At 39.3% G+C, this 25,054-nt stretch overlaps 1 protein-coding gene across 2 annotated transcripts in view; it reads right to left on the reverse strand.

Annotated features, from left to right (window-relative positions):
* Positions 1–25,054, reverse strand: part of UNC13C (unc-13 homolog C) — a gene marked incomplete at its 5' end in the record, with an annotated part of 390,158 nt that overhangs the window by 114,008 nt on the left and 251,096 nt on the right. For both annotated transcript variants that reach the window (XM_084641195.1, XM_084641194.1), the window contains one exon: positions 20,500–20,585. In XM_084641195.1, the coding sequence (XP_084497321.1) occupies positions 20,500–20,585 (86 nt within the window). The remainder of the gene's footprint in view (positions 1–20,499; positions 20,586–25,054) is intronic.

Consider the following 25,054-nt stretch of genomic DNA (forward strand, 5'->3'; position numbering starts at 1 on the left):
TGCAGGTGGTCTATGCGTGGACTCTTTGGTTTCCCTGTGTGGTTGGGTTTGATGGGCAGAATAGGAGCATATCAGGAGAGGTGTTGGGGAAGGGCTGGTAGAACTGCTATGTAGCTCCATCAGACAATAGGGGCTCTGAAAAAGGGGGCGGCAGAAAGAGTGGGGATTGCAATAGTGACAGCAAAGCAGCACCATTGCCAATCCGCAGCCGGGGAAGGATTCATTGTCCTCCAGCCACAGCAGAAGAACTGCTGCACCTTGTCTGAAATGCAGATGTAACACAGTTCACAGCATTCTGTATTATGGCATATTGGAGTTTACATAGGTTGTAAGATCTTTGAGGCAGAGGCTGTTTTTTCATTGTGTGTGTACCCTCAGCGCTCAGTTCTCTGATTAGGGACCCTAGCCCCTACAACAATACAAATGATAATGACAATTCTAACAATCAAGTCTACCAGAAGGGCCTGATTTTCAGAGGAACTTAACAGACAAAACTGTAATTGAGATCAATGGGAGCTGTGGATACCCAGCTCCTCTGACAGCTGGGTCTATAGTTTGATTGAAGTTTTGGAAGAAGGTTGGGATGACTTCCATTTGTACTGGGTTTTTAAAAATACACACTTACTTACCCAACCCCACCAAAAACCCCATCCAAAATCCCAAGCAATGGCATGCACAGAACTGATAACAGATAAAGAATACAGAAATATTTTCAAAATGCTTCCTTGGGCTGTTTAATGTGATAATGGGGAAGTCTGAGCTATTGTACAGGCTCCAAACTGCAAGCTGGAAGAAAAGGTTTGCACCATTCTTTTAAGCATAGCGGGATGAAAGGCACAAATTATAGGTGTCTGAACATCCCATTAGTCCTGCGCACAACACTCCCATTGACTTTAGTGTGAGTTGCATGAGCAAGACTGACCGGATAATTGGGCCACAGGATTTTTGAGAACTGTGGGAAGAGCTTTTAGGATTCTTTTGCTGCTTTAAGCACATTCATGACAGAGACATCCCAGATATGGCATGCTATATGTTATATATCAAGTGATAATTTCTCCAGTATTAGCTTGCTGAGGAAAGAGTCTAGGGTTTTTTCAGCAGTCAATAGAGATTGCAATACAACTGTCAGTGTTCTGATCTTAATGAGTTTATATGTTGAAAGTGTTTGGGCTATGACACTGAAATAATGCCTTATTAAGCAGCTCTGTTCAGTGAGACATATGACACAAAGGAAATATTACATGAACTGTTTACTAAACGGGAACAAAACCCTATTTGTTGCAAAATTCAGCTCACCTCTATTTTAACTTTAAGGGAATTGATTTATTTAGAATGGAGTTTTAAACAAATACTAAGTGGCAGCATAGCTTTTGATATGCCTGAGTTGATAAAAATTAGAATATAAACTGAAACTCTGAGACCCTTTGTATAAGTCAGAGATTTAAAACCAAACAAGATTTTATGCAATCAATTTGATATTCTGTTCAGTTTCCCTATTATCTAGGCAAACTGAGACCCAGGATATTTTTCCACAACAGTATTCTAGCCACTGCTTTAGTAGCCAGTCACAAGTTAATTGCACGAAGGATCCCCTAACTGTCTGGTTCAAAAGAATACTTCAAATCTTCTTGAACAAAAAGCACGACAACAGTTATTTTTCTGTATAAATTCCCAAGATGACTAGAGACATTTTTCCTTTAATTCATGTGTATAAACATATATAAATATCAAACAAAAAAATAAAATTTGTCCAATTGCTTGTAACTCCAGCCTTTAAAATGCAAAAATAAAGTTTCAGAGATGAATAACAATGACAAAGCACATGTGATATGTATATCAAATTAATATACTTTGATAACAATCAGCTAGGGGACAAGTATTGATTGGAATGTCCATTGAGTAAATGCTACAGCACTATAGATTTCAGAGTAGCAGCCGTGGTTAATCTGTATACGCAAAAAGAAAAGGAGTACTTGTGGCACCTTAGAGATTAACCAGTTTATTTGAGGATAAGCTTTCGTGAGCTACAGCTCACTTCATCGGATGCTTATGCGCAAATAAATTGGTTAGTCTCTAAGGTGCCACAAGTACTCCTTTTCTTTTTGTGAGTACTATAGATGTAGCTTGTCAAAACGGAAATGATCTATCTGGACTAAGGCTGAGCATAAGCTAGTTCAGTTTGGATTAATTGTGGGAAAAATCTGCCATCTAAATTAGGGCTGTCGATTAATCGCAGTTAACTCAGGCAATTAACTCAGAAAAATTAATTGCTATTAATCGTATTGTTAAACAATCAAATACCAATTGAAATTTATTAAATATTTTTGGATTTTTATTACATTTTCAAATATATTGATTTCTATTACAACACAGAATACAAAGTGTACAGTGCTCACTTTATATTATTTTTACAAATATTTGCACTGTAAAAAACAAAAGAAATAGTGTTTTTCTATTCACCTCATACAAGTACTGTAGCACAATCTCTTTATCGTTAAAGTATAACTTAAAAATGTAGGTTTTTTTGTTTCATAACTGCACTCAAAAACAAAACAATGTAAAACTTTAGAGGCTACAAGTCCACTCAGTCCTACTTCTTGTTCAGCCAATCGCTAAGACAAACATGTTTGTTTACACTTATGGGAGATACTGCTGCCTGCTTCTTATTTACAATGTCACCTGAAAGTGAGAACAGGCATTCGCATGGCACTTTTGTAGCCGGCGTTGCAAGGTATTTACATGTCAGATATGATAAACATTCGTATGCTCCTTCATGCTTTGGAAACCATTCCAGAGGACATGTGTCCATGCTGATGATGCTCATTTTAAAAAAATAATGCATTAATTAGATTTGTGGCTGAACTCCTTGGGTTGTATGTATCCTGTATTTTTTATTAATTGTATGTATCCTGTTTTGTCTTACCCACATTCTGCCATATATTTCATGTTATGATGACCCAGCACACATTCGTTTTAAGAACACTTTCACTGCAGATTTGAAAAAACACAAAGAAGGTACCAATGTGAGATTTATAAAAATAGCTACAGCACTCAACCCAAGGTTTAAGAATCTGAAGTGCCTTTCAAAATCTGAGAGGGATGAGGCGTGGAGCATGCTTTCAGAAGTCTTAAAAGAGCAACACTCCGATGCGGAAACTACAGAACCCGAACAACCAAAAAATAAAATCAACCTTCTGCTGGTGGCATCTGACTCAGCTGATGAAAATGAACATGCATCAGTCCACTCTGCTTTTGATCGTTATCGAGCAGAACCCATCATCAGCATGGACGCATGTCCTATGGAATGGTGGTTGAAGATGAAGGGACATATGAATCTTAGAGCATCTGGCACGTAAATATCTTGAGACCCCAGCTAGAAAAGTGCGATGAGAACACCTGTTTTCACTTTCAGCTGACATAGTAAACAAGAAGCAGGCAGCATTATCTCCTGCAAATGTGACCAAACTTGTTTGTCTGAGCAATTGGCCGAAGTAGGACTGAGTGGACTTGTAGGCTCAAAAGTTTTACATTGTTTTATTTTTGAATGCAGCTTTTTTGTACATAATTCTACATTTGTACATTCAACTTTCATGATAAAAAGATTGCTACAGTACTTGTATGAGGTGAATTGAAAAATACTATTTCTTTTGTTTTTTACAGTGCAAATATTTGTAATAAAAATAAATATAAAGTGAGGACTGTATACTTTGTATTCTGTGTTGTAATTGAAATCAATATATTTGAAAATGTAGAAAACATCCAAAAATATTTAAATAAATGGTATTCTATTATTGTTTAGCATCACGATTAATCGCGATTAATTTTTTTAATCACTTGACAGCCCTAATTTAAATTCATGCACTATGCTTAACTATATTGACATTGTTACAGATTTATTTGCACTCAGTTACTTATCCACTCTCAAGGGTATCAACTATACATATTCTGTCACTAAAAAATGAAGGGCCTGCTTTTTTCAGAGCATTCTGCCTTATGCCTTGGGCTGTGATCTCATCAGATGATATTAGCTAAGCATGGCTCCGCAGGATCAGTGGTAGAATGGGAGACCCTAAAGAGGTGCTCCAAAGAATGATGCTGATTTAGCAGTTGGTGCTCCTCACCCTGAGTCAGTATGGAAGCAATGTCCCAGCATGGTGTTAAGGGGCAAACTGATCTAGAGCTGTTACTTTTTGCACAAGATATAAAAGCTAAGCTTCTGGGCCATGAAAGATCCTAAGGCATTTTCACTAGAGTAAGGAAGTTGGCTATAGTGCCTTAACCAAATTCCAATTTGGGTAATAACATTATGGCTACAGAATCTAAGCTTTCCCCTGCAGTTTCCATTACTTACAGTACTTTTTCTGAACTTTTCATCCTTACGTGGTGTGAAGTATTGACCTGCATTGTTAAATAACTTGGAATATAGAAAATGCCATACTAGGTCAGACCAGTGATCCATGTAGTCTGGTATCTTGTCTCCAATAGTGGCTAGAATCAGCTCCTTCACAGAAAGTCCAAGAAACTCTGTGGTAGACAATTAGGGGATAATCTGCCATCACAGCAAATTTCCATGGGAAAATCACCATGTACCAAACAAGGCCTGAATGCATTTCAGGATTGAATTAAATGAGTCCTGTACACATAGAGGCAAATTCTGACCTTGTATAAATGAGTGCAAATACTGAAATAAAAAGTATTGCATCCCTGAAACCAGGCCTGAATTTAGAGCACAGTATTTGCAAAATGGTTCAAAAGAGTGATGTGCCTTAAGACACCATTAAAAGCAAGATTACATTGTTATAGGATTATAATACTACTAATAAAAGCAATATGGAGCAGAAGATCTTATTGTTACTCAATTAACTGCAGGTGGTTTTTCTTAAAAGATCATTTTCAATAAGAAGTTGATAGATCCTTCCACCTCTGGATGGATAAGGGATATTTCATATATACTGTAGTCCTAAACAGACTAGATGGACTTACAAACTAAAGCACCACAAGCATCCAGGAAAAGTATGTTTTTCTCTCTGTAATTTATAGCCCAAATATTTGAGTCATAGATTATTAAATTCATTGAAGCAATAGTATGTAGTCTACAAGAGTTTACTAATATTATTTATTTGTAATACAGTAGAGCCCATAGGCTCCAGGCAGGGTCTGGAACAATAAAGAAATAATAAAAAGGAGCTTTAAAAAGACAATCTGGACTGCTCGATGGATTAGTCACGGGTTCAAGTCTTGTTCTGGTCACTAGCAACTGAACATTATTAGCAACATCTGAATCTTGTTTAGTGACCTGTAGAAATCTATTGTCAGTCTCAATTCAGTTCCCAGTTTGTGCACAAGTTCCCTATCACAAAATCCACAGCCACAATTGGCATTAACTGACATGGCTGTTGGCACATTAGCTGGCAAGGAGTATCTGCAGAGAAGCCAAGTACAGAAAAAGTCACACAGACTGAATTATGCTCTCACTCTTGGTCATCCAGGTACATGGAAGGGGAAAACTTGTAGTACTGCAGCTTGTTTGTATCACTTGATTCTATTGTTTGGATGAATAGAGGATTGCAGTCTCCAGGGATATCAATCGAGTTCACACAAAACCACAAAACTCTGCATTTGCCCTCTGGAAGGGGAGCTGAAGTGACTACACAGGAGTGTTCCTGTGCCCCCAGATCAGGGCTCAGTGCCAGCCTCAAACAAACAACAGTGGTGTCTGATACTACGGAGATACTCAGTTAGCAGGGCAATGAGCATTGTATAAATTTGTAGAGAGATATATATAGAGAGAGAGCAGTGGTTCCCAAACTTGGTCCGCCGCTTGTTCAGGGAAAGCCCCTGGTGGGCCAGGCCAGTTTGTTTACCTGCTGCGTCCACAGGTTCGGCCGATCGCAGCTCCCAGTGGCCGCGGTTCGCTGCTCCAGGCCAAAGGGAGCTGCTGGAAGTGGTGGCCAGTACGTCCCTTGGTCCGCGCCACTTCCCGCAGCCCACATTGGCTGGAGCAGCGAACTGTGGCCACTGGGAGCCGCGATCGGCCGAACTTGCAGACGCGGCAGGTAAACAAACCGGCTCGGCCCGCCAGGAGCTTTCCCTGAACAAGCGGCGGAACAAGTTTGGGAATCACTGATAGAGAGAGAGAAAGAAAGAGGAAGGGACAACAAGAAGACAAGACAGGACAGATCCAAAATTTGGGACTAAGGAGATCACTTAGCCCCATCCTAATGGCATAGAGTAAAAGCAGAAGGACTTGGCTGCTGCCCAGTGCCCAGGCCCCAGATTGGAAGGCTGCATTTTGCCTTGACAACCACACACCCATCCTTCCCTCTGCCTCTGATAACTCAAGCTTTATGCAGGGGAAGTTTGATCTTTAAAAGAATGTTACTCCTTGACAGAAGTTTTGGAACCCCAGTAACAGTACTATATGTTTTATGGGCCAATCCATATCCACCTGAAGTCAATAGAAAAACTCTGATTGACTGTTAAATTAGTTGGATCAGGCCCTAGAGGAAGCAAAACACAATAAAACAATTCACAGTTGATTTAGTAAGAAAAATATTGCATTCCACAAGACACTTCATCCCAGTGTTTGTACTGTTTTCCTAAAGGCAATAGAAACCAGTGGCTATCATCTAAAATACAGGGCAGGACACAACTAATTAATAATTAAGTACAATTTAAACGTTCTCTTGATAATGTCAAATATTGCCCTTTCTGAGCCAGCCTGTCTCTTCAAGTCAGGATTAAAATTATGAATGTGAAATACTTATTTCTGTCATCACTGCCTTTCTAAGGTTCTAGACACTGCAGCTGAATTTGTAAGTGGGTTTGTAAGTTTCCCAAATACTTCCCAAAAATGTATTCTTCCCATCTTTCACAAGAAAGTTACACTTTGTAATAAAAACAGCAACAAGACTTTGCATTTCTATGGCAGTTTTCATCCAAACATCTTTGAACTCTTCACACATGTTAATGAATTAAGCCTCACAACAGCTGTCAGAACCAATTAAGTATTATGATCCCCATTTTTACAGATGGAGAAACTGAGGCACAGAAAGGTTGAATAACTTAGACTAAAGAAATTTGTATAAGAAACTAGTAAGGAAACTAGTTCTAATGCCCAGTACTGTATCATAATCACAAAAACATCTTTCCTCCCTAAATAGAGACTGAGGGCCAGATCTTTTGGCCTGCTTATGTGGCAAAGATCACTTTAAGGATCCTTCACACTCCCTTGATCCTTGGATATGACAGAAGCTGGTCTAGCCTCTGGCATATTTTAGAGCAGTATACTGTCTTCCAAGGAGGGGATATCTTCTGTTAAATTGGAACTTTAGGGCAGCAGAATACTGATTTTTCATAATATATTTTTCTTAATGCTGCAAGAGACCATATAAAAGGCATATGCAAACATGCTACAAATGATATAATGGCTTTTTTCTACAGAAGTATTTTGCATTTTCCACTGTGCTGTGTTTTTTTTTCTAGTTTTCTTGATACTATGAATTAAAAATAAAGCATTTGAAAAATAACCTCTTTTGCTGCAGATGAACTTTGACATCTTAACAACAATAATGCAATTGTGCTTCTAAAGCCCTTGTACACCCTACTGAAAATGTACCTCACTATCAATCTCATCAGACGGCCTCTTCATCAGGCATCAAATGCTGCCAGTACTGAAAAAAGCATGTCACTGGAAGGCTGACTTTAACTGTACATCAGACTGAAACCAACATGCATGGTTGCAAGACAAATACTAACCCAGTTCAGCATGACCTCACCCGGCTATTCAAATAAACAGAAAAAAAACTAAAACAATAAACAGGTCAAAAAGTTCAACTTCGGTATACCTTTTGCTCTTAAACATACATAGCTTTAGAGTGAAACTGTATGTGCTACAAAAGCTAAGCAAGTCAATGATATTCAAATAACATATTTGAACAAACAGTAAAAGACAAAATTCTGCCCTCAGATATGCCTGGTTTTCATTGACTTCAGTATGTGCTTTCAAGGGCAATATGTGTGATGCTCTTTTACTGTTAACAGCATTGTTGAGTTTTGTATGAATTGGCCATGGAAAGAATAAGAACATAGCATATGTTATACTGGAGCAGAACACTGGTCCATCATTTTTGATATCCTGTCTCTGGCAATGCCTGATTCTTTATGGCAAGGCACAAAGCCAAACCTTAGTGCACATAGCCAATTGTGCAATTATATTGTGGAGGAAATTTACTTATTGACATTTGATTATTCCTAACGTAGCTATGGGAAGGTACCTTCAGTGTGTCACTGGTTAAGTTTTAACTAGATAGGCAATTAATGCTAAATTATGAGCACCATGATAATACCCTCTTTCTGGGAATGCTCTTCTAAAGGCCCTTTTATATACACTTGTTACTCCAGAAGAAGTGACACTAGGAAAATGAATTTAGATACAGAGAATTCTGATATGTGTTCAATAGAACTTGGTATCCTACCAAATCATATCAGTAAGATCACTTAAGGCTGAAATCTGGCATCAACTCTAGGCTTATAAGAACTACTCTAAGAATGAGTCATTTAATGTAACTAATCTCTAAAATCTTGAAATGCACTTATTCAGTTTTTATTTTCATGGCAGAGGGATTTTAGGCATTTGAATGGAATTGCTTTTTAAAGTCATCCAACTTGGACTTTAAAACATGTTCAAAATTAATCTTTTAGGTTGAAGACCTGTTTTTACAACCCATGTTTGTTGAATAAAATTGTAGAGCGTATATACATATTTTAAAGATGTGAAACAAAGTCAGATGATCAGACATCAATGTAGAGTGTTTATCTGAACTGATATACTGGCAATTCTTTAAAACCAAACTCCCACTGTGTATATACTATGTATGATAAAATGTCTACACAAATTAACAGCAGCAGACATACGAATCCAAAGGGCATGAGTAGCTGGCTCAAAGCACTTTTTGAAGAGTTTATTGAATAGAAACTTACATGTGTACTGAAGTCATTATTTTGTATCAGAAGTAATGATCACTGTTGATATTTACATGTTATAAAAGGGGTATATGGAATAACCTATAAAAGGTAGCAAAGAACATAGATGTTGAAATGCAGACGAACCAAAAAGAATGAAAGAATTAAAGTGTAATCCATTCTCAATATGCCAGACTACTTTAATGGTTTATTTTAAAATATGCCTTTTCTAACTAATTGTCAACAATTGTTAACATATGTGTAACCTAATTTATTTGTCCTTTTGTATCTTAAAATTTGTTTAAGCAAAGTGACAGTTCTTAATAAGAAACTAAACATGCTGTTAATGCCTTTGAGTAAGTTATTGTTAACAAGTGTACTGGTACGTTGCCTAAGTGAATATGATCACTAATGAGACAGAAAGAAGGTACCATGCACTGACCTTCCCAATGCAGGCCAACAGGAAACCAAAGCCTGACAGAAGTCTTAAGGGAGACCACCGCATGTTCCCAGATACAGCAGAGAGGTCTCTTTTGCCTTTGATCTAATTATCTATGTCAGTGATACTCAGACTGAAGCTTGGAAGCCGCAAGTGGCTCTTTAATATGTCTCCTGCAGCTCATTCCAGCACAATATTACAACACTGTGTGATTCAATTATTAACCAAACTTAGTTTGGTTACCAATCAGAACCAATCAGAATGCTTTTAACCAATCAGAATGCTTTTACTATGTTATTAACAAACTTTAGAATACTTAGTAATTTTGCTGTGAGAATAATATACATATGCATAAAATAGTAAATGAAACAATGAATTAACACTACTGGGTAACGTTGATTGCTAATTTGGCTTCTGAACCACTGAGGTCTGAGTATCACTGATCTATGTGGTGACAGAATGTGGAATTACAGCTCCTACCACCACAGGCTGTCAATCTGGACCCATTCTTAGTTTCTGCCAATAACACTTCTCTATTAGAGCCCAACATAGACCTATGAGTCACTTAATCAGAAGTAGCACAGAAGCCTGGGAACAAAGGATCAACAATGTCTGGGTGGACCCAAAAGGGGATGTTATCATTGTACATACTGCTTCTACTGTACCCTGGCAAGGCACTATCTATGTCATGCTAGACATATCATCATCTGCTAGCTGAACTCCAACACATCCAAAATGCTGCTGCTAGAACATCATCCGTTCCTGCCATTTCAGCCACATCATTCCTGTCACTGAACCCCTTTGTAAGTTTGCCTTGTCCTTCCTTTATCTCAAATTTCTCACCCTCGTCTTCAAGCCTCTGCACAACACACCCCCTGCCTCCACAGACCCAATTAAACTCTTCTTATCCCACCCTATACTGTTCTGTATTCACATCTCCTCTCCTGATTCCCTTCTCTTTCTCCTACCCTCAGTTGTGTGTCTTCTTGCCTAGTGAGTGTCCCTCTCTCATTGCTCAAACCCACTTCTTCTGTGAAGCCTTAGTCATGGGCCTTCTTGCAAGTAGGACTCCACACCTTCTTTTGTCTGACCTCTTCTGTGTTATCTTGATGTAAGCTTTTTGGGGCGGGTACCCTGTCTCTCCATGTGCTCTGTAAAGCACACAAAGCTACTATATAGAAATCCACGTAGGGCCTGATTTACAGCCATGCTGGGCGCCCCCCCATTTCATTTGATTTCAATGGAGGTGGTGTGTGATCAGCACCTGTATAAATCAGGTCCATAATAAGCATTGATAGCTGTTATTGTTATGCTGGACATTGGGCGAAACCTGTTGAAGTTGGTGGGATAAAAGTAAAAGCAGCTATCTATGGAGACAAGATCCTGTGGGGAAAATTGTGTGCGACCATGTAATTAAATCTGTATCATAATGCAGGAGCACAAGATGGATAAATTAAGATTGCAAGGGAGCTTTACTCCAATGAAATGTGTAAAATTAGGGCATAATGTTAATGGCATAGTACAGTAATCAAAGATAAAAGGAAAAGCCACAATTCTCTACCAAGTTGAGGTGTCTCATAAAATATGCAGGCGGTCTTGACTGCCCTGTGTTGGAGCATTTGGTCATTAGGAAACATTTCATAATCTCTTAGAGCAATGTGTTGTAGTTCCTGCTGAATCTCACATTTTTTACTAGACTGATGCACATTTTGCACTAACTAATATAAATCTGTTGCTAGAAGAATAGGTTTCCTTAAAACTATAAATATTAACCTTTTCCAGGGATAGCACAGGTCTTCCACTACATTCCTAGCATGAGAACTTGGGGGTTGGCAACATTTTTGAGAGTAACCCCTTGTTGTCCCTCAGTCCTAACACTCCCTGCAGCTGGGAGCTTCTCTTCTGGGGTCTGAGAGAAAGCAGAAGTCCCAAAAGCCCTCTCCTGACTTCCCAAGATCATTTCCTTGGACCAAAATTTCTGTGGTCTCTGTACCATCAGAATGGGACCAAGACAAGCTGGGCAGACAGAAAATAACAGTCCAAACCTATTCCAAGGCTGAAAATAACAAAGAACTCCAGGCCCTTTTCCTTTCAAGGGTGTTTTGAAAGCCCCTTTCAGGCTGGAACAACGAACTATAGGCTTCCCCCAGAGCATAAAGAAACACAAACCAAAAGTTTTCTGACAGCTCAAGTACCCATGGCTGTCTCCCCACTCCCAGCAGCCTATCGGCTGCCTTTCTCTTCCAGTAGACTGCCAATAGACTAACCAGCTAACCAGCTTCAGATGTTTTCCAACCCTGCCCAGCCCAGTCCCCTTGGAAACAGATGCCATTGTACATCCTGTCACAGGATACATTTACCAGTTAGCAAGTTCGAGTCAGAGAAATCTCTTCTGATGCAAAATGTCCTTTTTCCTGTGCAGAGTTCAACATACCGCAAAGGACGAATGCAAAAAGTGTTCTTACTGTTTTGTTGTTTAAATTAGGTTAAGTCTGAGGATATATGAATATACAATAGAATGTTTTCTCACCAACAGAATGGAAATTTTGAGATAATAAAATCATGACAGGAAGATTTAATCAACTATATTTCTAAAAATTTAGTATTTTTGCACTTCCTGCATTAGCAAAGTGATCATTAGGAAGAAACGCTCATGTTAATTCATGCTGACTGCTACATTAAAATGTAATGTAGCTATGAATCTTTAAGATCAGCTTTTTCAAGAATATTCTAATTTGTTCAATCTCATTTCAGTTCACTGACTGCAGCCGAGGAGGAGTCTAGTTTTGCCTTAAGTTTATTTCAAGTCAGAGAATATTCTCTTCTTTTGTTCTTGCCAGAAAAAATGATGACCAATTACGTTATTTAGAAAAACAGGAAACAAAAGGCTTGTCAAAGCAATATAAGTGGTTTCAGAAGTTAGATAATACAGACAGAACTTATTGTAATTGTATTATCTATTGTTTATACTTATAATGGATAAGTATGTGTATTGTGTGTGAGTGTGTGCCATGTATACATTTTTTTTCTGATAGAACTTAAGTCTGTTGCCATTCAGGGCACAGTGTAACACCCAGGTCTTTTCTTGGTCTATTCTTAACGGTATGGGTGAGAAGTTTATGATGATTTTATATTAGAGTCACTTATTTGTTTATTTGTCAATATAATTTCTTCAAATTTTGTAAAAAATATATGTGCACTTTGTATGGGAGGATTTGATAAATGGAGAACACAAGTGCAGAGATATGATATAAAAGATTTATCACACTGAGTTTGGAATAAGTTGATTCCAAATGAGTATTCATCTCCACTCCTTTCCAATGCTGCTGGGGCTTTTTGCCCTTGAGTGTTGTTTTATGGTGTTCAGTTTAATAATGTTTAGACCTTATGGCCACAACGTTTTAAAGGTATGGGATGCAAATTCCACAGGGCTAGATTGAGCCTTTGCCATGTCCCAGGAGTAGTCTCAGGGAAGAATTGCAACTCAGAGATACGGGATAGTGCGTAGCTTTGACATACTCGGGATGCTCCTTCGTTGCCCTTGTGGGAGGTATAATTTGCTACATCCCTTTTTCTTGTGTAGCATACTCCCCTCCCTCCTTGCACCAAGTTATCTCTGCTGGTACACTGGGATGATGGATCCAAGGGTATGCTAATTCCTCTCCCTCTCTACCCACTAGTTGTAGAAGGGGTTAATGGCCAGATGGAGCCTGATCTCCCACACCTTGCCCAAAGTGGTGATCTGGGCAAGGCATGCAGAGGGGAAATGGTTTACTGCTTTATTTCCTGTGTAGCAGCATTAGGGCAAGTGACACTCTTGTCCATAATGAGGCAATTTGCATTTAAAGTAAATGCACAAATGATTTTCCATTAATGCCTGTCTGTGTAAAAGCTAACAATAAAGTTTCATAACAAAATTAATATGCAGTGGTTAAAAAAGAGATTAAATAAGGCTAACACTTTAATAAGCAATGTTGGGGCAATACAGCATTACAATGAATGACAAATTAATCCTTTAAACCTAAATAATGAAATCAGGTGTCTACTGATGTATTTTGTTGTTTCAGGACATCTGGCAGCACCCATATACACAAATAATCAGAAATAAAGCAACATTAACTTCTTAGGGATGCTGCATTCTAGTGATTTTATGGTACTGATAGTAGTAGATAATGATATGGTACAGCATTCAAAATGAAAGGAAATGTTTTTAAAAGTGATAAATGACATTTGTATCTGACTCTTGTCCCTCCTCTCCGATCCATACAAAACACAGCTGATACAATCATCTTCTTTGCTTGTCATGATGACTGTACCATATCCCCTCTCTAAATCCCCTCTTTCACCATACCAAATTCAAGTGTAATGACCCAATTTTCAAGGCTTTTCAGAAATCTATCCCCCCTTCTTATCTATTCTTGTCTCTTATCACACCCCTCCCTGCCCTCTCTACTACCCTCATGACTCCTCTACTAAAGGTGTTTGTCAGAGATGGTCGGAAAAATTCAGCTCAACCATTTTTCGTCAGTATTTGATGATTTGTTGAAAGAAAAATGTTTCATGCAGATGCTTTGATTTCAGCAAAAGTCCGACACAACCCAGACAGGCTTTGAAACCTGCTGGTTTCCTGCCAGTGGGTATGACTGGCTCCTCAGCAGCTTGCTGTTGGACAGTCACAGATTCTAAACGGCAGGGCTTCCAGATTGCTGATGTGGGGCAGCCCTCCATGTGGACTGCCTGGGAATTGGGGCTGCATTCCCTTCTACAGAGAATTTCTAATATTTTTTTTCTGGCTTTTGTTCCAAATCAGAATGAAACCAAATTTTGAAATCCTCTACAAAACCTTTCTGTGCACAGCTCTAGTCTTTGTGCTTTCTCCCATGCTGCCCCTCACATTTGGAATGTCCTCCTTGAACTGCCCTGACCTTCAAATCCCTTCTTTAAATCCAATTGTGCCATGAAGTTGACAAAAATTATTCTGAGAAGCAGTATGAGAAAGGTGACTCTTCCTTATATGCTAGATTAATAGCGAACAAGGCAAACAGCAAATCTACATAAGTATTCGCAAATTGTGGATATCTGATTCTCTTCCTCTACCAAACTTTTCATACAGCTCATCATTTTGGACTGTAAGCTCTTCTGGGCAGATACTGTGTCTACTTCTGTATTTACAAGGCGCTTAGCACAATACTGCCCCAATACTGATTGGGGCTTCTGGGTGTTCCAGAAATATTAAATAATAATAATAATAATAGTAATTTGCAATTTCTCTAACAGACTAAATCATTTTGGATACCAGAACGGGGCTATTTTATTTAAAAGTAAAGGTAAAAGAATGTTTGGAAAATGTGCTTGAGGAGCAGAGCTGGATAAACAGGAGACATATGCATTGAAAATGTTTGCTAAGTTCAACTCTCTCACCATGTTTCGACCACTCTAGTCTTCAGGCAGTCCCTCATCCAGTCAGGGAGCAGAAACCATACCATGTGTGTTAGGTAACAAATCACACAGAGTAAGGGTGAAATTCTGGCCCCATTGAGATCAACGCCAAAATTCCCATTGACACCAGGGGCACAGGATTTCACTATGAATACACAATACTTTGAAAGCAATACTAGGTACAAAAAAATTGCCAAAACCCTATAGGCTCCAATATATTTGTAAAAACTACATGTCAAACAATGATGAATAATCAATACAGTGCTGAAAAACACAAGTGGGTCCACAGATAAAAATCATAGAATCATAGAATATCAGGGTTGGAAGGGACCTCAGGAGGTCATCTAGTCCAACCCCCTGCCAAAGCAGGACCGATCCCCAATTAAATCATCCCAGCCAGGGCTTTGTCAAGCCTGACCTTAAAAACTTCTAAGGAAGAAGATTCCACCACCTCCCTAGGTAACGCATTCCAGTGTTTCACCACCCTCCTAGTGAAAAAGTTTTTCCTAATATCCAACCTAAATCTCCCCCACGGCAACTTGAGACCATTACTCCTTGTTCTGTCATCTGCTACCACTGTGAATGTGTGAAGAAGGGGAAAAAAGGCCAAATCCAATTAATTAAATGTTTAGAAAGAAAAATTCAACCAGTTCTATAAATGAAAAAATTTCAAGGATCCCTACACCACAAAGAGAATTAGAACTGGCGTGGAATTAATTTGTTAATGCTTGCACAGCACTTTTCATATAATACAGGAGCTAAATATTGTTATTAATTTAAAAGGAAAAAAATAGGGTACACTGATTATTTAAATGCGAGATTGTAAAGCAGTCCTGTTTGTGAAGCATGCTGACTTAGTGCATTGTGTATGTGTTTTACTGCAAAGCTGATGTCACTTTTTCCAGTATGTCATGCCACCGCCTCCTATTCTCCCCCCACCCAATCCTTTTTTAAAATTATTATTATTTTGATGGCAGTGTGTGTCTGGACATATATAAAAAGGAAATGACTAGAAAAGAGAAATGTGTCAGGCCAATTTGATTTTTATCAATGCCAGAGATTCACTTGCAAATTATGTGGGATTATTATTATCTCCATCTTAGATGCCAAACCTCCCTCCCCCCCCAAACAAAAAACCCACAACTAAAACCCCAACTTTAGGGCAGAAAGATACGGTTGTGTTGTTGCTTATGGAGATTAATAGTAAATTGGATCACACAAAGGTTGAGCTGCTCTGGGCTCTAAATATGAACAGATGGTAGCCTACATTAATTTGGAAGGAAGGGCTGGCACACCAGAGTGCAATGCGTTTTAATGATGGACTCCATTGAAAATGGAGGGATCAAATGTGACTATACCTAAGGATCTACTCATAATCCCATTGGACTCAAGGCAAAAATCCTATTGGTTTCAATAAGAGCAAGATCAAATCCCCATCTTGTAACATATCCAAGGGAAAAAAGCCATGAGATTAAGAGCTGGAAAATATCAAGGATAGACCTACATCCTGCAGGGTTTGCCTATTAAGAAAGAGTGAACATTATTCCCTTCATGAATGGTTTAAATGTCCTGGTCTCTGCCATGGGATCTTTAATTAGCATAAGTACCCAGAACCCTGACTATCACTCTCCTCTGAAAGACAGTACCTCCAGCAACAAAGGGCACCGTAAAATCTCTGGGGGGTATTGGATCAGGATTGACTTGTGCCACCTAAGGAATCACCATTACCACTTCTTGCAGCACCTTGACGGTCTCTCTTCCAAGTCCCAATCCAGCTCAACCCTGTAAATTGTGAAGCTGACAAGATTACAGCTCAAAATGGCATCACAATAGACAGCTATTTTCACTATATCTATATTTATATATATAAAATCTCACAGTAGACAGTGATTTTCTTTTAGACAGAAAGCTAACATACACAGTATTTTAAATGTTCCAAAATGTTTGCTTCAAATTTGTATGTGTAAGGATTTCTTAAGATGCATGTAACTGGAATAAAACAGATTTCATTCTATTTTCTTCCTGAATCTGCCACGTTTTGCTCCAGTTATCAGTCTTCAATGGCAAATACTAATCCTTTAATACCTCATTGGATTGCTGGGCACAAACAACAAATATCACAGTACAGAAATATGGCATGCTGGCTACGATAAACCAGTGCTCTTTTGAGCATGTTCTACATGGCCACAGATATGACACTTTCTCTTTAGTATTCTCAGTAAAGTGCAACAATGTTTTCTTTGATCTCAGCTTAAAACATTAGTTCTCTTTCAATGCCTTATGAATTCCTTCGACAATTCAGAAGACCTTGTAATAAACTGTTGCTTGAATTCCATGTTTCTGTGCTTTACAACCAGGATACAAACAGCTGGCCTGGCCTAACTTGAAACCGTCCTCAGAGTGATTTGTAAGGTCTAATTAGAAAATAGAGTATGCTGTTGCAAGTTGTTGAATAGCTTTTGTAGTTCATAGGGCCAAAGCACTACTATTTAGTCAATTAATTTGTAATGGTGTGCTTGGGGGTGAATATACAGAGAGTACTATCATTATCTACATGTTAAAGGTTACAAGAGGAAATGGCTTTTGAAAAGACATGTTAATCCATGTGCTAAAGCTGGGACTCACTTTTGTCTAATATCTGTAGCGTGTTAATAATATTCCATTATTGTCTTTCCATTCCATGAATCCTGTCTCTGCTTATGCACTCTCCACCACACAGAAACTGTTTTCACAGAGGAACCTCAAAGAACCTCATCTGACCAAATCTCACATCTTCTGCTTTGTCCTCATGTTCCTTAATTGCTCTGAAGTCTTTGATATCACTCATTACTCCCTCCTTCTCCAGTATGATTCCCAGCCCTCCACTGGCCTTCACAACCCTTGCCTCTAAATTTTCTCTGATTGCTCTTACAACAGCTTATCACACCAGGCCTGAACTTCTTGTCCTCTGCTTCAGTATCCTGCACAACTTCTTCCTGTCTGCATCTTAGGCTTCATTTCTTATGTCCTTCCTCATCTCCTTCAATCCACTACTAGTTACAGCTTCACAACTGCTTTCATTGCCTTCTCTCAGACTCCTATCTTTTTACCTTCTTTCACTCAGCCTCCTATACAGATCAAGACTATCTGTTCCTAGGGCAACAGGCAGCATTTCCTCTCCACATTCAAATTTTTTCTGACTGATAATGCCCACAAACACGTGCCCATAACAGACAAATGTTTTCTCTATCCAACATGATATAAGAGGGAACACAAAACAATAAAATAACTCTTCCCTCAAAAACCTAGTTAATAGCTTTCTCTGGATCTCTCAGCCTTTTCTGACCTCCTTGTCTGTCTCTCTTTTTAAATCACATTATTACCATGAATATCTGGAGTGTATCATCAAAGGAGCTCTATCCTACAGATTATTACACTGGATCCTCTGGAGTAAATATCATGCAGTTCAATCCTCAAATATTGTTTTTTTTACCCAATAGGCCTACTATGTTTCTAAATAACTGCCTTATACTTATTTTCACTACTCACTGGAACAGCTCTTTAGCTACTACGGGGCCTGATTGAAACAAATGAGAGTTTTGCTTGCAAAAATACTGCAGGATATGGTTTATTATGGTTAGCTATGTTTACTGCTGAACAAATCCACACAACATTATCCTAAACAACTACTTAAAAAAGGGGAACTGGATGTGCATCAGAAGAGCTGCACTGAACATGGGATTTCTTCTCACTGCACTCAGGTTTAACAGGGTAGACAGTGCTGATTGATTTATAATTGCTTCCTGTGACAGGCTGTCATTTCTTTTCTTTTTCCTTTTGGGGAGAAAGTTCATAGAATCATAGGACTGGAAGGGACCTCAATAGGTCATCTAGTCCTATCCTTTGCATGGAGGCAGGACTAAATAGTGTCTAGACTAGCGGTTCTCAAATGGGGGTCCACGAGGGTACTCCAAGGGGTCCGCAAGGCATGTCCGGGGCCGCTGGCCCCACTGATCAACTCCTCCCCCTCTCTCTGGGGGCCTCCTGCATGCTGCTGAACAGCTGTTCCACGACATGCAGGAGTCATTGGGAGGGAGGGGGAGGAGTGGGGAAGGGGCGGGCTCGGGGAGGGGGAAGAAAGAGGTGGGGAAGAGGAGGGGCAGGGATGGAGCAAGGGTGGTAAGAGGTGGGGCGGGGTGGGCCCTTGGGGGAATGGGTGGAGTGGGGGTGGGTCCTGGGGCTTAGTGGGGATGGAGCACCTCCAGGGAAAATTAGAAGCTGGCTTGGGGGTCCGAAATTTTTTTAAAATCAAAATACGGGTCCCCCGGCTGCTAAAGTTTGAGAACCCCTGGTCTAGACCATCCCTGACAGGTGTTCGTCTATCTTCTTCTTACAAACCTCCAGTGAAGGAGATTCCACAACTTCCTTAGGTAATTTGTTCCAGTACTTAATTACCAGTTCATCAAGGCTGCACAACAAATGGAGTCAAACAGTTTGTTTCACCAGGTATTATTGAACAGTATAAAAACAATTTTTCCCAATTGAATGTAGTTTTGACAGTCAGCCTTTTAGTACCGTACATGTAGTATGTATTTACCTACAAAGTTACTTTGGAAACCAATTCTTTGTTTCTTATGTAGAGACAAATTCTTTTTCCTTTCTCCCGTTGGTTGAATGGAGTTACCATTTCAATCTCTAACATGCTTAAATGAGGGCTGAAATTTGTAGAGTTCAGCTTGTGAAATAACAACAAGTCTCTGACAGTATGAAACAAATACACTAGAAACTCTGAAAACTACTGCTTACTTCTAGGTCTCTTCTAGCATCCTAATTAGCATAATAAATATATATCCAGGCTACAGGGACTTTTGTGCATAGTTTAGGAATATTGATTGATTTTCTTTTCCTGAGCAGACTGTATATATTTTTGAATTCTCTGCCTTTTCTTTTTTACTTAGTTCCTGTTATAAATATTGTTTTATAGGATTTTAATGCATTATCTTTGTTATAGAAAAAATATTTATGTTGTATTTACTTTTTCCTTGCCTAAACTTTTCCCTTCCTAAAGAATGTAGGGAAAACTATATTTGATTCTATTGCTGAGTTTGTTTGGTTTTACATTGAAGATGGAAATAATGAAATCTTTAAATAATAGAAAATAGGTATTGGTTATTTTAACTCATTTTCTCCATAACTTTATGCTTTAAAAATCTTTTGGGTTAAATTTTTATGGGTATGTTAACATTTTAAAGTAATATTTATAACAAGTCTTTGAATGTTTACAATTCCTTTCATTAAGGATGTTAGACACTAGTGATTTAAGACTTCAAATTTAGATAAGTAGTAGTATTTCCCTTTTACAATGGTGAAGTGACTTGTCAAAGGTCTTTTCCTACCATTCCATCTTTCATGTCATATGCCCTTTCACCCATAATATTTGTTTTGACTCATTCTTCCATTCACAATTCCATGCTTATTTTCTGGCTGCCTTCTACACCTGGGGCTACCACCCTCCTCTTTTACAACCATGTGTCTGAGTCTCCATTTCACTAAACCAGAAAAAATATTATGAAAGTGAAAACTCTTAACACCTACAGACATTTGATGCCAGGTGTGATTTGTGTTGGAAACCAATCTGGGTGAGCTCTCTAGTCTAATGAATAGTTTGCACTAATTACCTTCCAGAGCATACTTCATATCCTGGGCAAACAGAGTCCACATGATTTCAGCACTGACTTTTCCCATGTTCAGCTCTTGAGGGAACCTGAAATCAATCACATTACATCAGTTCACCTGCTGCTAGAAATTAACTTAACTTGTACAGCAGAAATGCAAATATTTTTGTATAAAATCACACTGAAAGCATGCACTGCACTGTATTCTCCATTTTGTACAATTATGTTAACCATGTAGGAAGATTAGCCTTCAGATATGTGCTGCTGTAGAGTAACTGTAATAATGTTAGGGCCCTAATTCAATACTGAAGTATTTTCTGTACCAATTATATAACAATACACATTTATAAAAATGAAGTGAGGTCCATTGGTGTAAATCCCCTGATTTCCAATGAGTTATACCAGGGAGGGGATTGGACCATGGATCGCACTAGTGTTGCTAACTACTTGCAGCACTACTGGCAATCTGAAGACATAGAAGAAACAAGTAAAGTGCAGTAAGATCAGTGAAAAGACTGTACTGTTAGTTAAAGCTTTTACTACTCATCTCATGTTTAATATGCTCTTTGAAAATAGTCTGTTTATACAGTGGTTGCCATTACGAAGTCAATATTTGCATACATTTAAGTGCAAAGTAAGTAAGGAAAAAGAAAGGAAAAACTGTGCTACCTCAGTTACCATTGTGCAGTAGCTGTTGGCAAAATCTGACTTTTTAATGACAGCCACTGTATGTTTTGTACCAGGTTAAAAAAAGGGGTGTGCATGTGTGCGTAGATATGCTGCTCTTGTTCTGAATGTGGAACTCATATCAATATCACAAGGAGTTCAGGGAATGGAGCCAGGGCAATCCATGACCCAAAAATTAGAGATTTGGAAGTCCAGAACATAAACTTGACTTGATAAATAGGACTTTCTGTTAATGCTGAATGTAATGGAGTGTGTAGGTACATATGAGATTCACAGGAACATGCCAACTTTTCACCATAAAAACAACAATTATAGGCCAAATTCTATCACCTTTGTTAGGAACCACATTACACGAGTGATGGCCATAGGTAAACAAGGGGAATTTCTCAACATTTACTGCTACCATTCACTATCCTGAACATTCATTACACAACCTCACTGTACTCACAGAGAGAGAGAGAGCGAGAGCAAGACATACAGTGGTGACTGGCCTATGTAAACAAATTGTTTTCACTCATTTGTAATAGCACTGAGGAGCTGATTTATGGCTTTGCATTATTCTGTCATTCAATAAATTATGTTGCCACAAGAAAATAACCTTGTATATTCTACCAACTTGCTGTGCAGTCTCTACGTTCTGAGGAAGTGAGCTGTAGCTCACGAAAGCTTATGCTCTAATAAATTGGTTAGTCTCTAAGGTTCTTTATCCTGTTTATTAATGTATAATGATTCATACCAATTATAAATATCTTATACTGCAAAACCCATTACCCAGAAACAATGTATTAACAAGATTCATTACATAGGATCATGTTTGAGTAATAAGTAAAAATTATCTTCTGCTGCTAAATGTGCTTACGCACATATAAATTACTATGGGTGAAAACTAACCCATTTAAATGGAGGTATTGTATGTTGCATATGATTTAACTCTATATTTTTCAAATACTCAGTTTACAGAGGAATGGATAGTCATTGTAAGAATGCCATTGGTAGACAAGTTCTGTGTAATTTACATTTTCTGAAAAGGGATGCAAAACTCAATCATTTTTCTACTCTCTTTTCCACCAATTATTGCAAAGGAAGTTAAAAACTTGGCTATAGATTTTTCATTGTTTACATTTAGATAGACTTGTCAGAATTCATTTTTTAAAAAACAATTTCAATGGATATCAGTGATATTTGTTTTTAAGCATTTTTTCAATTTTGTTATTTATTTAAATTTTCACAGCTGTCGGAAGTTATGGAGATTAGACAATGCGGAGCTGTGAATAATTATTTAATGACAGTGGACACTGAGATTCAAAAAGTTAAAGCTTTATAACCATTAAAACACAAATTGTCAGAATCAGATGCCAAAGTTTTCAATTAGCATTTTTCTTACTTCACTTTTCTGTAAATTTTGGTTATCAATGGCAATATTTTTTCATTGGTGTGAGTGTGTACAGTGAAATTGATGTTTACTCACATTTACTGATAAAAAGCTAATCCTTCCAAATCTACATTCAGATAAGTAGGTTGGATAAATATAACTGCAGTTAGCTACTGTTTTAATGTGTGTTCACCCCACACTTGCCCTGAAGCGTTTAGTGTAGACTAAGAAGGGGGCCAATTAACCAGACAGGCCACAGCTGAGAGGAATCAGGTGGTTTAAATAATCGTCTGACTGAATAATGAGGGAGCCCAGCTGAGGAAGAACAACTGGGCTATAAAGACAGGAAGTTGGCAGCAGAGATAGGCTGTAGGGAGGTAGTCTGTAGTTATTCAGGTGTGTTTGGGGCTACAAAAGCAAGTAGCCTAAAGTTACTCCCTGGGAGGATGGAGTTTTGAGGCTGGCAAACCCAGAGAACGTGGGAGTCAGAAGATTAGGAAAGTATCAGGGGAAAAGCCAATAAGGTTCAGCATAGACCAGACCTTAGCTGCTGATTAGAGGGTCCCTGAGCTGGAACCCGGAGTATAGGATAGGCCTGTGTTCCCCTACTGGCCATTGGGGAAATGGCACCAGATAGGCAATGTATGTGAAGACTGCCTGACTCCATTCATAAGAAGATCCTTTGATAAGCCAGAAGGGGAGGACATGTGACCTGACCGGAGGGCTAAGGCATAAACACAGAACTCTTGTCTCATTGAGAACCAGAAAGAGAAAGTGAAGCATGCGGTTGGTGAGAGGTGGAAAGAACGTGTCTGACCTGGAATCAGCTAATCCCCAGAGTGACCAGAAGGTGGAGCACTTGGGGTGAGCAGACTCCTGTGACACAACCCAAAAGTGCAGGGTTATAGAAAATCAATCATAAATACTGAATAATAGTTTGGAGGGGGATGGGCCAATCACTAAATAACTATGAAAGGCTGAAACCTAGCATAAATCTAAATTTCTGGAAAGATTTAGCTCAGAAGGAATCTTCCTCCTCACGTTGGTAACACTGGGCATCATACTAGGTAACTTGGGAGAGTGGAAGGCCACGAGTGCCAAGGAAGCCCCCCCCCGCGCTAGGCCCAAACAAACCAAAGCTTCTCCATTCCGTGAACTTTCTGTAATCCTTCCAGACTATGAGGAAGCTAGTATAAAAACAGAGACAGAAAGTTGCAAAAACAGTTTAGAGCAAACAGCCTGCTCTCAGAGACAGCCTTCAGACAGCTCTGGCCAGAGTAAGCGTATAGATAAGAAAGGAATGTTTTGCACTAGCTTTCTCCAACACAGGAACGGATACAACCAAATAAGGCAGGGCTTACATAATGCTAATGAGGAAACATCTAATTGGCCGCTTTGGCTGTATTATTGTACAGGGCAATAGGTAATTGGTTGTATATGCTTCTGTAGCTAAGTTGGGGAAAAAAGGTATAAATTGTATGATGTAATCTGCAGTCGGGGCTGCAGGATTTGAGACAGCTGTGTCTCCCTGGGCCTGTTTGTAGCTGCAAATAAATTCTCTGCTTCTCCACCCCATTGTGATTATTGGGTGACGCACACCGGGCAATGAACCCCTACTGTTGCTTGCCTTGGGCACTCTGTGCCGGCAACACCAGCTCTCAGAATTCAGCATGGGCTCTCAGCAGGTCAAACAGTCTCAGCTGGCCAGGCTGTTCTCTTCACATATCAGACCTCTTTGGATCTTCCCATGCCGTTCTTGCTGGGGTGCTCCTGACCCAGTACATAAGATTTAAAGACAAGAGAAATGCCAGACTTGCTATTGGACACAGTGGAATTTCGGCAAAGATAGGCATGGAGGCTTGCAGGGTTATGAGAAGGGTCCTACCAAATTCATGGTCCATTTTGGTCAATTTCTCAGTCACAGGATTTTAAAATCCTATATGTCATGATTTCAGCTCTATAAATCTGAAATTTCATGGTGTTGTAATTGTAGGAGTCCTGACCAAAAAAAGGGGGGGGCAGGGACAGGACAAAGTTATTGTAGGGGAGTTATGGTACGGCTACCCTTACTTCTGTGCTGCTGATGGTGGCACTGTGACAGTACTGCCTTTAGAGCTGGGCAGCTGGAAAGCGGCAGCTGCTGGCTAGGAGCCCAGCTCTGAAGGTAGAGCCACCGCCAGCAGCAGCACAGAAGTAAGGATGTACAGTGTGGTATTTTCACCCTTACTCCTGTGCTGCTGCTGGCAGGGTGCTGCCCTCAGTCTGCAGCCACCACCCTCCAGCTGCCCAGCTCTGAAGGCAGTAGCGCAGACGGAAGGGAGGTGTGGTATGGTATTGCCACCCTTACTTCTGCGCTGTTGCTAGCGGGGTGCTGCCTTTAAGAGCTGGGTGCCTGGCCAACAGCCGCCACTCTCCGACCACCCAGCTCTGCAGGCAGTGCAGAAGTAAGGTTGGAAATCCCACAACCCCCCTAAAATAACCTTGCGGACTCCTGATTTG

This window comes from Lepidochelys olivacea (genome assembly GCF_965140295.1).
Source record: "Lepidochelys olivacea isolate rLepOli2 genome assembly, chromosome: 10".
In the NCBI taxonomy this organism is placed as follows: Eukaryota; Metazoa; Chordata; order Testudines; family Cheloniidae; genus Lepidochelys; species Lepidochelys olivacea.